At 41.1% G+C, this 15,575-nt stretch overlaps 1 protein-coding gene across 2 annotated transcripts in view; it reads right to left on the bottom strand.

Annotated features, from left to right (window-relative positions):
* Positions 1-15,575, bottom strand: part of pard3aa (par-3 family cell polarity regulator alpha, a) — a 314,117-nt gene that overhangs the window by 16,389 nt on the left and 282,153 nt on the right. Inside the window, exon 22 of one of the 2 annotated variants that reach the window (XM_044031983.1) lies at positions 1,835-1,955. In XM_044031983.1, the coding sequence (XP_043887918.1) occupies positions 1,835-1,955 (121 nt within the window). The remainder of the gene's footprint in view (positions 1-1,834; positions 1,956-15,575) is intronic. The other variant, XM_044031991.1, reaches the window with a different exon arrangement.

The following is a 15,575-nucleotide window of genomic DNA, read 5'->3' as shown; positions in this document are numbered from 1 at the left end:
TTCAATACTCCAAGGCTGGCCCTATATCTTCTTACCCGTGGAATAGCAGGGGTATGCTCAACAATGTCAACAATGACAAGCAATTAGGAGCTCAGAGGCTCAGATGAGAGACAGAGTGAGACTACTGAGTTCTGAACAAACAGTTAATGTCTCAGTCTGACAAAAGGAAGAGAGAGATTAAGATATTCAGCTTCCAGTGGTTTTCAGCCAACAGTAGAACTAACACTGACGTTAATCCAGAGCAAATAAAGAGCTTTTGGGCTAAAGACACGAACCCAGTGGGAAATGTGCTATTATATCTGACACATATGTATTTAAACAGCAGAAAAAATAAGGCAAAAGATAACTTTGATCATTTTTCTGATAATAATTCTGATGATACTTTTAGCCACAATTTAGCAAACTGCAAAATCAGTTTTAAAATGTCACATGACAAAACAACGTCTCCCTCATTATTTTACCTTATTATTTGGCCTCTGATTTGTTCTTCTTTGATTACTCATATTTTATTGAATAGTATAATATAAAAACAACGGAAGATTGAAAAAGAGTCAACCACAGGGTATGTAAAATGATGGAGTAATGTGTGTTTGTTATTGTTAACTTCAATTAAAGGAATTAACTTGATGACATTTTCTCCAATAATGAGGAGTAAAGCTCATTGTTGCTACAGATCAATCAAGGTATGTATGAAGTAAGTTGTTCCTTACGCTTTATGACATTTGAAAGAAAGTGTTATAGTGATGTGACTAACATAAGCTGTTTTCACATAATGAATTCCATAAGAACACTTGGAAAACTGGGTGTGGACATATTCACATAATGACAATGCAGGGGGGAATTGTCTGGGTCAGACGCTTTCACAACAGCAACAGAATATCCAGAATATCTAGGCATGGGATGGCGTCTGGCTTGAGCACGTAGGACACTCGCCCATTCACTCTCTGATAATTATCTGTTTTTACTGTGTTGTCACATGGGCTCACCTGGATCGTATCCAGAGATTTGACCAGGGAAGTTCCAGAGAACGTTTAGTTCAACTTTTCCACACATTTGAGTTCTCACATACAGCCTCTCCGACCAATTTCAGTAACATGTCTGGACATCTGAAAGCAGGTGGTGTAGCTTTTTTCAAATAATGGTTTTGAATGTTTTTCCAACTTTAATTCCAGCATTGAATTTGGAACTCCAATTGCATCATCTTTGTGCTGCCGTTGTCTAGCTGGAGATGTGACAGTAAACAGGGTTTAAACTACTTTCTCAGAGTACATTTTGTAAAATTCTGTCTTCAGTGCAAGCATCAAAGTGTCAGATGGTGTCACACAATTCTTATGTTTCATGTAACCAGTGCCTAGCGGTGTTATTCTGGGCCTCTTCCAGTGTTCCAATTACTTTCACATGCATCACTGTTGTTAATGTAGTCACTTTTGGGAAATCATGACACTATTTAGCTGTAGTCTGCTACAGCTAAATAAATAAATACTGTAAAATCTCCTAGGAATAACGCAGGAATTTACTTGACCTCATTTTTTAAACCACAAACATCTTTCGAACGAAACCATGTCAACTTTCTGTGTATGATCAAATATATAAAATACTAATGGTAATCATTACTGAATAAGATATGGTTCCAAGAAGAATTCAAGTGTTAATTTGTTACAGCCTGTTTCTAAAAACAAATATTTTATTATGCCATATTAAAGAAAAGTGCCCAGCTAAAATAAGGTCAGGTCACATGTAAATAATTACACAAATAAAGAGGCAGCTGGTGGTTCTGGAGATAACTGGTGTGTTTCAGAGGCAGCAGCTGAGTGATGTTCTGATGGACACTCACCCAAGACTGGTCGAAACTGTAGGTGTGCCGATGGTCTTCCAGATCATCCTCCTGTTTGGCCTGCTGGAACTCGTGCCTCAGCCTTTGTATCCGATCGTGGTTACTGGGAGTCATCTGACTGCTGGGGAGGAGAGACACGGGAGGTAAGACAGTGGGACTAGTTGTTTGGAATCGAGACATCACAGTGAGCTGTTTATCAGTAAAATGCCACTCGGAAATAACACTTGGCACAATGCTTTTTTCTTTTTTTGTTTAAGAAATTCACTTGACCAAGCTTACACCTCTCTAAATTGTGTGGAGGATCATTTGATCTGACCTGAGTGACATCTCGACATGCCTTTTCTTCCCACCCTTCCGCTTTTCAGTTATTGCTCTTTAACTTCCCTATAACTGAAAGTGTCCCCTGTGCAACATGGTGAATGATGCATATCCCTTTTAGAGAATGTTGGCCTTTTATTGTACACAGTCATTAAACAGTGTGGAAAAAACCCTCATTTATATCCCCCTTCATTAAAGGGCTTTGAGGGGCCTGTCAATAGGAATCAATAGCCTCCCTTCAGCTTAATCAGCCTCCCCTTTTATCAGCAGCTACAGAGGCAGCAAATGACAAAATGCATAATTATGACAAGACAGCCAGCGTGATAATCGGCCTGCATTTATGCATACCACAGGGATACATGTGACCAAAGGTTAGGAATTTGTGCTGGGAGGGGTTGGAAGCTTGGGGATGTAGGGAGTGGGATGGAAGGAATGGAAGATAAAGGTAGGAGGGTTGTGCTTGAGTGTGTTGCTGACTGAGAAAGGGAAAGGTTAATCAAGAGCATGTGAGACAAGGGAAAGAAACAAAGTCAGCCAGGATAAAGAAACAGAAATGGCCAGCTTGACAAAGACGAGGACAACAGGCGGATGAAGTAAAATGAGGAGAGACGATACTGAAAACATTATACACAAATATACTCTTGACCAAAAGACCTGTCACCCTGTCATTGTGCATGTCTGAAGGGATAGCACTTACAGGTGGCATGCTACCAGTGGAAATGGAATGCTTATTTGGCCCCTGTGGATTCTGGGCATAATTATGGTGATATCTGCAGATTAGAATAAGCACATCCTTCTGATGATAATGGGCACCAGGACACGTTGCCAATCGTGCATCATTAAAAGCACAATAAATAGAAGCTCATAAAGGAAGCATGGGTCTCAGTGAATGCCCCTGAGTAGCACTGAGTAGTGAAACGCAGTTGCCATATTATTCATATCGCCTGGTCAAAATCAATCGTATTAGTTATACACCATTTGATTCCTGTAGCTTTATGTGTGGGGGAGTGAAGGGAGTGTACATTAAGCTTTTGATGTGGATGTGGGCAATTAAGTGGCTCACTGAGGTGTGAGATAGCTTGTGCTTTTAGGCTGTGGGGCTAACGTGTCTAATATTATTTGTTACAAAGTCAGTATTCCATTCATATTTGCATGAAATCCCTAAAATAACACGTGACTGTTTACAAACACAAGCTTGCAAGAGGAGATGAAGTAAAATAGCACATTATCTCTACATTTGTTTGTTGACGCCAAACACACCACTACACCGTAAACCTTCCATATATGTGTTGCACTTAAGTGTGTGCCTTAGACATGATGTACTTATAAAGAAATAAGAAACAATAAAATCACATCTGTATCCAAACTGACTTTCTCTGATCAAAATGTGTGACAAAAGTGTAAATAGTGGGAAAAGACCAAACTGGGAAGCCTAGTACACACAATTAACTTAATTCCTCAAGCTGGTCAAAGGGAAAACTAGGCCCAAACAAACAGCCTTGTAAATTTCCCTCTGTGACCCTCCGGGAAGGGTCATTGCTGGCATCAGCATCTCAAATATGCACCAGGAATCAGAAGGTGCAACGGGAGGCAGCTGGGGATCCAGACAAAGGGCCACAACCCAGGCCATAAACAAGACCATATACACTTACTAAATAAGAAAACCTATTGCGCTTCACTCACACACTAATGCAACAACAAAGAGGGATGGCCTGGACATCACTTCAGGTCTGCTCCCGTATGTGTTGTATAAAGCGGTGGGGTATGGAATGGAAGAAGAACAGCAAAGACTAGATCTTGAGTTAAAATTAAAGAAATAGAAGTGTGGCAATTTAACATATTTTTCCGAGAGTGAGAGATGGATATTGCATGGAGAATGAGATGGGAGTGGGGGTGGGATTTAACGAGGGGTGAATTTGTCATGGTAGTTCAAAGGGGGCCTATGCTTTATCTTGATTATCTGTAGGGGCTTCTCCTCTTGGTCTTTCATCCACTGAGGGGGTTGGAAGCTGATGGAATTCTTGGAAAGCACTTCATGGAATTTCAGTCAGTGTAAATGTATTCATATGGCAAGAAATAGAGAGCTGGAAAGCTGAGCATCGGGGAATGGCAGGAATCAACCGCTAAGTGGCAACAGAAACTTCACCATCACCGCAACAGTCAGCAGAAGGAACTGTCTTCATACATAGAGAAGATGGATTCTGCTGCCTTCCCTGAGAGCTCCCCAATACTTCTGCACTTCAATGCATAATTAGTCAGCATGATTGTCGCTGATGCATCAGATGCTACCGCTTACAAATCACCTTGAATACATCAGTGTCTGTAATGGGCCCGAAGAACAAGAACTGTGAGAAGAAAATTGGTGGAAAAACTAGTAGCAATTTATGTTCGAAGATCACCTCCGTAGATTGGATGCATGTGTCACTCATAGTATGTCTGTGATGGAATATGAATGAGCATTGCTCATCACTGTGCTATAAGCCATGTGTTTGTCTGCGTCATGATCGCATGAGCTTATGGGGCTTAGTCACTGTGCCTTTTTTTTTTTTACTCATGAGAGTCGTCTTTTTAAAATGCAAGTCAATGAAAAATAAAATACGGCCTGTAAAGTAATTAAAAAACATGGGGGAGATAAAGTATCCATATGCCGCTGAATTTTCACAGCCAGCATCTTCATTCGGCCCTGCATAATGAGATCTGCTCAGAATTCATTTGTGTGTTTGCAGACTGAAATGTCAGCACATGGCCTCTCAGGTTGGTGATGCTGCTCCCATATGCATGCAAACATAACCACGTAACACACAGACCTAGAAAGACACACAAAGAAGCAAACGCACAATCTCACTGCCGCCCGTCTCCTCGCTTTAGAGACGCTTGTATTCAGTAAAGTCACACTGCTGCTGTATTTATAGATTGTCTGAAAGCTTATTCTGGCGGCTTACTGCACAAGCTGAACCTGTGAATTCACAGGCATGCAGAGCCCTGTCAAACAACAAGGATTCAAGCCTGTCTGAACAACAACAGACCCTCAACTGATCTCCTCTTCCTCCTGCTGCTTCTGCTCCAACTCACCCTCATTTTATTTAGAAAGGATTAAAACATAGGCAGGGAAGAAGAAAAAAAACAGAATACAACAAGAACAAGCAACAAATAAAGCTTTGCGACTGATACATACTTGGATTCATTACACCTTAGTGGTGCCTTTGTTTTGCTAAAGATTATGGAGGAGGAGTGGTATTAGTCTTTGGTGTACGTCCCACCTGCGCTTTCGAACCTGACCCATTGACAGAGGTCATGGGCCCTCTGAGGCAGCAGTTGCGGGTTTGTGGATGCCTGTCGGTGTAATAGTCATCCTTTGATCCAGGGTGGATTTGGCAGATGTCTGACACCCACAAGGCTTAGGCCAAGGATGCATACTATGCCACTGTCCTGCCTATGTGCTTCTGTTGGTGGATCAAAGCTGCGGTGGTTGTCAGCATGACCTACAAACACTGCCACTGCGCAATAAGGAGTGAGCCTTTCACTGTGAGTCCAACATGGGTCGTAACAGCATAGCTTAGGCTGGGGGCCAGTCCTGGCCAGTTAGCATGGGAACAACACAGTGCTATAATCCTGGAGATACTATTTCTAAAGATATGAAGTTTGACAGGAGTTGTCACAGACTTGTTCATTTTCAGCTGAAGTGAATAAGGCTGAACTGTCACAGTCTGTTATTCCTTATCTGATAGGTGTTGATTGAAATCAATCAGATAATCAGTTTTTTTCTTTGCTCTGGCCCCAGTATCTCCACGCAGCAGATGAAGGCGCAGGCTTCTTAAGTTTGGGCCCGTTGGCAATCCTGCATTGAGTCAAAGGCTTAGCTCATCCTTATTCTGTCACCCCATGGACTTTCATTTATTTCAAAGACACAGAGATGAGGCATTTTTGGGGAGATGGACAGCCTTTGGGACCTACTGCGATGATTGGAATAGATTAGATATGCATTACCGCTGGTCATTTTTGAGAAGAACTGGGACAAAGATTAAACATTTTTTCAGTGGCCAGTCAGTTGTGATGTTTGTGGCAATCAAATGAACAGTTGAAGCTTATATTGCAATCTTCTTTACTCTCTTTCTAATTTTAATGAAAACCTACAGTTTATTTCATTTACTTATATATTTCCTTCATGTTTTTTTCTTCCTTTCATTCCCATATGATTTATCTCTGAATGCATCTCGCCTTCTGTGGTTACAGGAAAAGGTCATGAATTCCCTTCTGACCTCCTCATCCTCTCGCACTTGCCTGGTAAGTGACAGCTGCAGGCTGGACAAAGGCCTGATAATACCATGGATTTGTCAGGCTCTGACTTCACCCATGTCCTCCTGCGACTGATGCACCGACATTGGCGCCTCGCCAGCTAAAATCCCCACTTCTAAATGAGGGCTCTCGCTCTCGTTGAGCTGTGTGAATGAGCATGTGCATGTCTATCCACGATTCCTTTCAGATTCCATATGGGGTTTTTGGGGGTCTTGGGAGGCCATCATCTGGGCTGCTTGCCTAGACCATGTTAGTGACGTGACTGGGGAGAATGGAGCTCTGATTAGCAAAGGAAAGAAGCGCTGAGAGTGGAGTTGCTCCCTTTGAGAGACTGTCCAACATTGCTGGCCCCTGGTGTATCATTCATCTCCTCCCTTCCCTGGTGTGAAAAATTAAGATACAACTCTGCCCTGAAGGGACCCACAGAGGGTTGTTCTTTAGAAAATGCAGCTCAAAGAAAATGCAAGAAAAACATAGGTCTCTGAATATGACTTGGTCTCTGTAGGAACCTATACCACTCAGTATTTCAAAAAGCCTATTTTCTCAGATCACCAGCCTGGCTCAATTTCACCCTAGTTTGCTTTATTACCCTAAAGACACATGCTTCAACCACTGCTTCCTACATGTCAACGTTTCTGGCCCAATTTCTGGCAGTTTGAGAAATTGTCAAAATACAGGTGCAAAAGTGAGGAATCGCTCTGACAGCTGTCAAATTGTGAGAGGTGGCGTCGATGTCTTTTGTCCAGCCTTCTTCACTGGCAAGTTTACAACTTTCTTTCCAAAGGAAACACACTCCAGGTGATTAACAGCATTTTGTTTCTGCGTTCTGCACTGCATAGATATTTTACTCCTGTTATTAAAACAGATGTGACCTTTCCCTAAAGAAAATCAGGGGTCTGAAAGTAGTTTCTGTTGTTTACTAACATTTGGCCTTTGGTCTCTGGCTTTAATAGTGAAGACAAAACAGGAGATATGGCACCAATGAAAGGAATGAAGCCAATGTTGTGGCAGAGCCAGCTGAATGGCCTGAATATTCTGGTAAATACAAATAAAAAGAAAAGAGTAATGCTCAGGTGCAGTCCAGAAATGTATCAATTGTCCAAATGATCTTGTGAGGCAGATGGCAGCTGCTGTACCTCACTGTGAAGGACGGACAGGAGGTCATAGTGGCTGTCAATCTCAAGTGAATGGAACTTACAGAAGCTGAGCTCCAAAAGTCACTCTGTTTAGAATAACACAAAAAAAACAAAACGTATGCAGAGTGGAACATTCTATGAAACACACAAAAAAAAGATGGTTTCGCTATGATTCAAATCCACTACATTCAGCAGCGGCAGCAATCTTCTTCAGAGTTACTTCTCTGATTGATTCTAATATTATTTCACACCAGGCAAAGGTGGAAGCTCAACGTTAATGTGATGTGCTCCCTTAAAATTGGACAATAATACATTTCTTCACCTCAATTGCTGGCAACTTTTGTACGGTTATAGTTGGCATAAGTTATTTTCTGGACCGAGGCGGCTTCTGACTGACAGCTGTGTCCTCGATGAAAAAAGAGACATGAACTTTGAAGTTAAAGCCCCTAATCCCAGTCCATTGATTCAGAGGCACTTGCTCACTCTGAGAGAGACAGAGGGAGAGAGAGAGAGTTCGACTTGGAGTATGGCTCGGACTGCATAATGCATTCACACACATCAGACTGAGTGCCACTTTGCACTAAGAAAAAGCTTCACTGCAAGCTAATGATTAAAGCTACTCATGTGCCCACGTATTGCAAGCACAGATAAAAACTAATGCAGCAAATCTTTATATTTCTTTTCAAATGAGCACATGTAGTTATGAATGTGGCAGCCGTAACAGGGTGAGAAATTCCTTTTAAATGCAGGTATTTCTATCTCTTTACTGTGCGGTATTAAAGTGCTTTATGTTTTACACTGACATCTGATGAGTCAACATTCCTCTTTGGGGTAAGGAGAGTGAAGAGTCAGTCTTAAATAAGGTGTGAAGGCCATAGGCTTAAGTATCCATCTAAACAGGTTAGCTCAGCTTTTATGAGCCCGTCAGGCCTTAAGGACAGTTTTTATGAGATATCAGCTAGCTAGACATGAAGAGGGTAAAAGGGAAGTGAGCTGGGGGTATGCTACATGGCTACAGTTTCCAGTATCCTTTTTATGGACCCCGACACAAAAATATTTAGTCTAAGAATAGGTTGGCGCCATGAAATATAAATTCTGTTGCTGCATTTTAGATAATGTGGCCTAAAATGAAAGCCTAGTGAGACTGATATGACAAGTCATCTTTGTAGGTTTCTCTTTTGAGTAACAGTCCAAAACCCAGAGAGGGATAACTGTCGGCACTTAGACAAGATGGTGCCAAGTGAATCTTTGAGACGACTTTGTCCGAGTGAGCAAGTGAACAGATGCCACATGTGACATTTGAATTAACGTCTGGAACTTTTAACCAAAATTAAAGGGAAGGTAATTAGAAGTATATGAAACAAATACAGGAATCTTCTTGTTATTCAAGTGTGCCACTCTTATAGCACTGCCACTAACAAAATACAACAATTATTCACAACCTGCCCAGCCAGGTCCAGCTGAGCTCATCACGCTGCTTTGGGATCCCACAACCTCCTGTCAAACCTCTCCTCCTCTTCCACTTGACTTACTTTTCCAGTTTGTATTTTGAGACCGTGCCACTGCCTCAGCACAGACTCATGAGAGCAGAACAAGGAGACCTTGACTCTTGAACTGTTCCAGAGGTGAATCCTGGCTTAAGACCAGAATGACTCACCTTTCATCGTAGTATTATCAAGTGTACAATTCAAAACTACTGTAACTTCAAATGGTAGTAAATAAACAAATGGTAATTAAAATATCAAAAAAAATGCTGCCATGACAGACATTTGCCCTTGGTAAGTCATTGTTTTGCAAATTTTAGGTATTTTCCAAATTGATTTTCATATTATTTGAAATTAACCAGCAGTGTTTTTCAACTTAATTGAAACCATTATGGTACTAAGATACTAAGATGTACTAACCCGACGAGCCTTTGACTCTTAAACACCATTTATCCAAATAATCCCTTACATGTTTATTACCATGCAGTGGAAAAGTACTGTGACTTAAAAGTGTACTGAATTGCAGTGGCTGCCTTAACAGTTGCAGAAACACAATTATGTTGTGAACTGAGCTTTGTGCCAATGCTGGTTGTTTTTATCCAACACCGGTGTGGTCCTTCAATATGCAACAATATCAGCATGTAAATAGAGTAGAGAATCGTTCCTAGTGCAGGAACTGACTGACCTCGTTTTGTACATCTGCTCCTACAGCATGTTGTTGCAATAACACACTCTGGACATGTATAATGAAAGGCTAATATTGGATTTTAAATAGGCCTATAGGCTGATGCATTTCCCATGTATTACATGTATATATATTCAGAAATGTATAATTTAACATCTGGTTGCATCATTTTCTGTAGGCTTGGCTGAGTGATTCACTGCAGCAGTGGTCACACGTACAATCATTTTCTACCTAAAAAAAGAAAATCTCTTTTAGCCAGTAACAAGCAGAGCAGATATCCTGTCTTTTATTAGGGCAACAAGGTCCCACAGGTTCCCCCTTGATGGCTTACGCCACAAAGTATCTAATTTTACACCAGCACGACATCACACAGCGCTGAATGCCGGCAATCGCGCCCCCCCCCCTTTCCAAATGTCAGTGAATGACACTCAGCAGGAAAAGCCACAATTCACCGGTAAATAATTCACACCAGGCTTCCGTAGCTTCCCTCTGCATCCCATACACAAGCAGCCCGGTCATCTCTTCCCCGACCCCCTGTGCAGCTGCTACTTCCTCCATACATAATTAACGACAAGGCACAGTGGGATGCCTGTCAGTCAGAGCAGTGCTGGAGCCAGGGCCACTTTAAACAATAACAATATTGATAGTGTGTAATAAAGCAGAATTAAAAAGATGGACTTCAGTGATTTTTTTTTTCTCTTGGCTCAGGTGGTCCCAACCTTAAGTGGAGAGAAAAGGGCGAGAGGCTCAGGGTCACCGGTTGGTTTTTACTTTGAGTGAATGAATGAAGGTGCAGAAAAAATGGAGTGAGGGGAACTGTAATCCTTCTCCCTTCCCCCTGTTGTCCAGTACTGGCTGCTGCTCTCCTGTACTCTCCATTACTGGATTAGTCTTGAGGTCCTCTGAAAGCCAGCAAGAGGGAAGAGGGCCGAGGTCATAGGTTATGACCTTTAGTAATAGCTACGCAGACAGAAGAGCGGCTGCATCATTTCAATTTAGGCTATCAATGGTGTGTAATAATCAATGTGAAGGTCAAGAGGTTGGCACATACTGACAGATGGGGAGACAAAAAGAGGAAGAATAAAAGGACAAAAATGAGAGAGAGATTTTTTTTTTACTTACACTAATTAATGTTCACATAAAAGCACTTTTGAGTCATTTTACATAATGCCAAAATGAATCGCAAGCACCAACAACTGAGTTGACTTTCCCAAGAAAAATAAATTGAAAAATATTAAAAAGCAACACTAAAATATTCTTCTTCTGGTGAAAAATGGGTTGTGCATAAAGTCTGTATCATTTGTTCCTGTTTATTGTTTTGAACTGACTTTTGCCTTATTTATTTTACTGATGACTTATTTAAGCTCTAACCAACGCCAAACAGGCTAGTTGAGAGAAATCTGACATGTTTATTCCACCATGAATAAAATTAGGCCATAGAATCCAGGAGGAAGAGGAGGACACAGAGGAGGAAGAGGAGGATGGAAAGCAGTGAGGGAATAGAACTGGATCAACAGCTCTCCTCCAACAACAGAAACATCATCATCATCTCTGTGAGTGTGTGACTCCAGATTCCACAGCTCAGTGTTTATCTTAAAAAAAGAACTTCAGCAGCTCTCTCTGTTTTTATTCTGCACCACTAGAACAGACAGGATCCTGCACTGGTTCATTAAAAGTAGTTTTAACTTTTTCTTACTGTGTATTGCTGCAAAAGAAACAGTGATTTGCCTTTGGATATGATTAAAAATGACCTGATTCTAATTATAAAATGTCTATTCTGCTGTAAAGCCTTTACAATAACCCCCATAAATTCACATCAGCGAAGAAAACATTCTGCCATTACCGCTATCACCCATCAACCTACAGGAGCCTTACATATGTTAATGCCCTTTCAACCTGTGACCCTCGCATTCACGACATCATTATCAACCCAGCAGACATAATGTTGGCCTGTCACCGCCATGATCTATGGTCAGAGTGGCTCTCTCTCTTCATGAAGCCATAACGCTGCCTTAAACTGCTGAAACCGCGACGAGCTTGGCGTTGCCGTCACTCAGCTTAATGTGAGTGCACGTCCATCATCTTAGATCAGACATCAATCAATCACAACCCGCCATGACAGCTGGCAGCCTCGTCCACCCATTGCTATGACCACCGTACACACGCACACGCAGACTCATTGCCTCTGATTATGATCTCAATTATCATCATGACCACAAGCCATCACTTCCCCATGTGACCGACACGCTAATCAGGAGCGATAACACTCAATAAATAAGGCTTGGGAATGACCAATGGGGGCACAACTGTATCATTTGCATAAGTACATATAGTAAGTATAATTATTTTAATCTTCATTGGGTTAAATAAATAAACCTGATGGGAAAATGTTCTCCTAATGTGGAGGGTCAGGAAACTTTTGTTTTGTAGAAATTCAGAAGCTCTTAACTTACCAAGGACAGCAGCAAAGGCTGCACTCCATGAGCATGTGTACATGCACAACACTGTGTACAACTCTTCTAGTAACAGAGGCCGCAGCAGAAGTGGGTCTCAGTCAATTTATTTATTTTAATGTCAGTTTAAGTAAGGGGTGCAGACGAGGTCAAAGGTGCTGCCATCTGTTACTAAGAGACCAAAAACCTGGTAGCTGCCGAAGTAAGTGAAGTTACTGCAATCTAACTGAATGGATGAATGCATTTTAAACAAAAGAAAAAGTTTGGAGTATCAAAAGACGCACTGAAAGCGCTCACTACATTCCAACAATTTAAGATATTTTCATCTTGGTGTGACACAGATATGTCAAGACAAAACAGATGAGAATATTTCTGTTTCTTCTTGCTGCGATTATTGGACGTCCCTTCATTTGAGCAATTATCTCAGGCCAGATCACAATGTAATCTCTTTAAATCCTCACACTAAACTGCTTCTGGATCCATTGTGAGGGTAGGAGATAAAAGAACAAATAAAGCACATATGCAGAGTTTGAGTCCTCCATATGAGACATTAGGTGTAATTACCCTTCTCCTCAAAGAGAAACTCCCGTGTCTGTCATTTCAGCAGTCAAATTCTATTTCATTAGAAAAACTTGGAACATAGAAAATGATACTGGAGCACCACTTGTGTTATTCTATATTATAATACCCTTTTTTCCTCTCATTTGCAAGGTTACATGTTCTTGGCAAGAACCCTATGAAAGAGCCACATTTTAAATGTGACACTGCAAAGCACTCAGGCAACCTCCTAATGCATCTTGTAATGTCCGAGAGAATTATTCAGGCCTGGTTAGGTGGCTGACTGTGGTAGTGGGGGTTTGGGTTAGACTGCAGTTACAGTGCGGCGAGCTGAGAGGCAAAATACTGTCACCTTCAGGTGGTTCAAGGAATGAGTGACAGGGACAAAGCTCGGTGGATGCTCCCAGAGTCCCAGACGAGCCACAGGGGATTAACCCCAAAAGCAGTCATGGGTTCAGCCACAGATGGTGACTGTGTTGGCTGATGTGTGAATGAATGCACCAGTGAGTCAAAACTAAATTAAGACACTGTCCCTACATCTGCCTGCATACACACAGGCATACACGCATGTACGCATGCACAGCCGGACACAAAAAAGTGCTCATTATCCCTAACCTCCAGCATGGGGGGGAGAGGGGAGGGTGCATCGGAACAAAAGCACTAAATAGGAGTGAGCCCTTTAATTATAGGCTACTGTTCAGAGAACTCTCAATAGAGCTGAGAACAATAGAGGTCTTTGGTAATGTTCAACCTGCTGAGTTAACACATATTCTCCAAGTATGAAAAAAGCACACACACAAAAGCAATGGCCATGCTGTGGAAAATGAAGCAATAATTGCCCTGTTGGTAACTGAGTGGCTAGTCCAAGTGGACAAGGAAATATCTGAAGTACATTTAATTAGCTTCCCTCCCACACAAGTGCAACTGAATATCCTGTTATTTACCATCAGCTTTAGCATTTAATTTAAGGCTGCTATACTGTATACATACAACACTTTGCTGAATATATTATTACTCAATTCATTTCTATACTAGTCAGTTATAGACAGAAAGGTGTTTATTTAATGCCTTTGGTCCTTTTGCTGTTTTATTCCTGGGTGAGTTCCTGTGAAAGTGCTGAAGACCATAAACAGCTCATAGAATGTGAAACCATTAAAAAAAGCACAATTCCCCACAGTTATATAATAAAATGTACTTCATGGCTCAAAAGGACAGTAAAGAGGTGATACTTAATAAGTAAATATGCTCTCTTATGATCTCATAGTGCTGTTAAGTGTCTGGGTATGTGGGTCCATAATAGCCGTGAATGTACGAAGGGACGAGACCTATAAATAACTTGAGGGCTGATTGTGACCATATGATCATAAGGAAAGTGACAGCTTTCCCTGTCAGTGCATTTGACAGGATTAAGGATAACTCCATATGCCTGGCGAATTAGATTTGAACCCTGGTGGCTTTGTAAAGGGAAAAAAAATCTTTTCCCTGCCTCCTTCTTATACCACATCTGGGTTTCACCCTCTCACATTTATCCCCCAGAAATTCAAAGAGGGCAATGAGCTGGGAACAGTTTCTATTTCATGTGGTTGAGTCCAGCCAGGGACCTGATAAGTAATCACTGGTGCAGATTAAAACCCATTATCACATTTAAACAGTCCAGCTCCCGCCCACCACTCCACCAAAGCACTGGCAAGGTGATCTTCTAAAGAAGTCGGGGAGAAGGACTTCTGAGACCTCTGATGGCATGGCAGTGTCTGAAGGACACGTTTGGGTTAACCGGGGAAAGACATTCAATAAAAACCTTTAACAAGAGAAGATATGAAAGTCTAACTTTCCCTGTTTTTTAACAGCAACACGTAACAGCGCAAGTGAGTCAAATGTATGCATGCGCTCCACCCAAGTCCAACCCGTCCCCGTCAGAAGACACTTAATAAGAGAATAAATGAAAACAGTTCAACAAGTGGTATCTAAACCCACTGTCATACTCTGATCAAAAGCATGGGTGTGCCAAAAATAGGCCTCAAAGGCCAGTTAATATAGCAACGCTTAACTTATGCCATGCACAGAGATCTTGTAAAGATTTATGAGAGGGGTGAAAAGAGAGAAAATTGGATTGATGTGTAAAATAAAGAGGCAACAACTTGAATGAGGAAAAGCAGCTGGTAGCAGTAAACAGTGGTTGCCAATTGGCCAGTGCTCACAGAATTCTAATCTCCAAAGCAGGGTGTGGTTGACATGCCAGAAATGGAACAAAATTATTTCGTTTTTACGAAAGTGGCCTTAACTTTTAACTTTTCTTTTCTGACACTTTTTGATCTGAGATTAGAACATTTGTAGAGACTTAAAAAAAAAAACATTATCTGCAACCAAAAATGCAGTGGCTTTATACCATGGAGTATAAAATAGTAAATGTAAAATTGAATAACACTCAAAGACATTTGACATTAAGAGAGATGTCTAGATCAGTGTTTTTAAAACTTTCTACTTTGGGACCAACTTTTTAGAAATAACAAATCATTGCAACCTAATTTAAAATATAAATTGTAACAAGAGCAAATGTGCCCATACCATAACAAGTCTGTCTACAAAAGTCTAAAAATGAATAAATTAGATCGCAAGTGTTGAGTTGCTTGCATTTCTGTGGGCCCTCTTCAATCTTCTAGAATAGAATAGAAAAGAAATACTTTACTCATCCCCGAGGAGAAATTGTTTTAACACGGCAGCAAAATACGATACGAAAAAAGAATTCAACATAAAATGTACAAATGTTTCTGCTTTTAATATGATTGCTGTGCTTATTATAATATTTCTTCT

Source organism: Solea senegalensis, linkage group LG1, assembly GCF_019176455.1.
Source record: "Solea senegalensis isolate Sse05_10M linkage group LG1, IFAPA_SoseM_1, whole genome shotgun sequence".
NCBI lineage: Eukaryota > Metazoa > Chordata > Actinopteri > Pleuronectiformes > Soleidae > Solea > Solea senegalensis.
The sequence above is the reverse complement of the archived record's forward strand: the minus strand, read 5'-3'. Positions and strand labels throughout refer to the sequence as shown.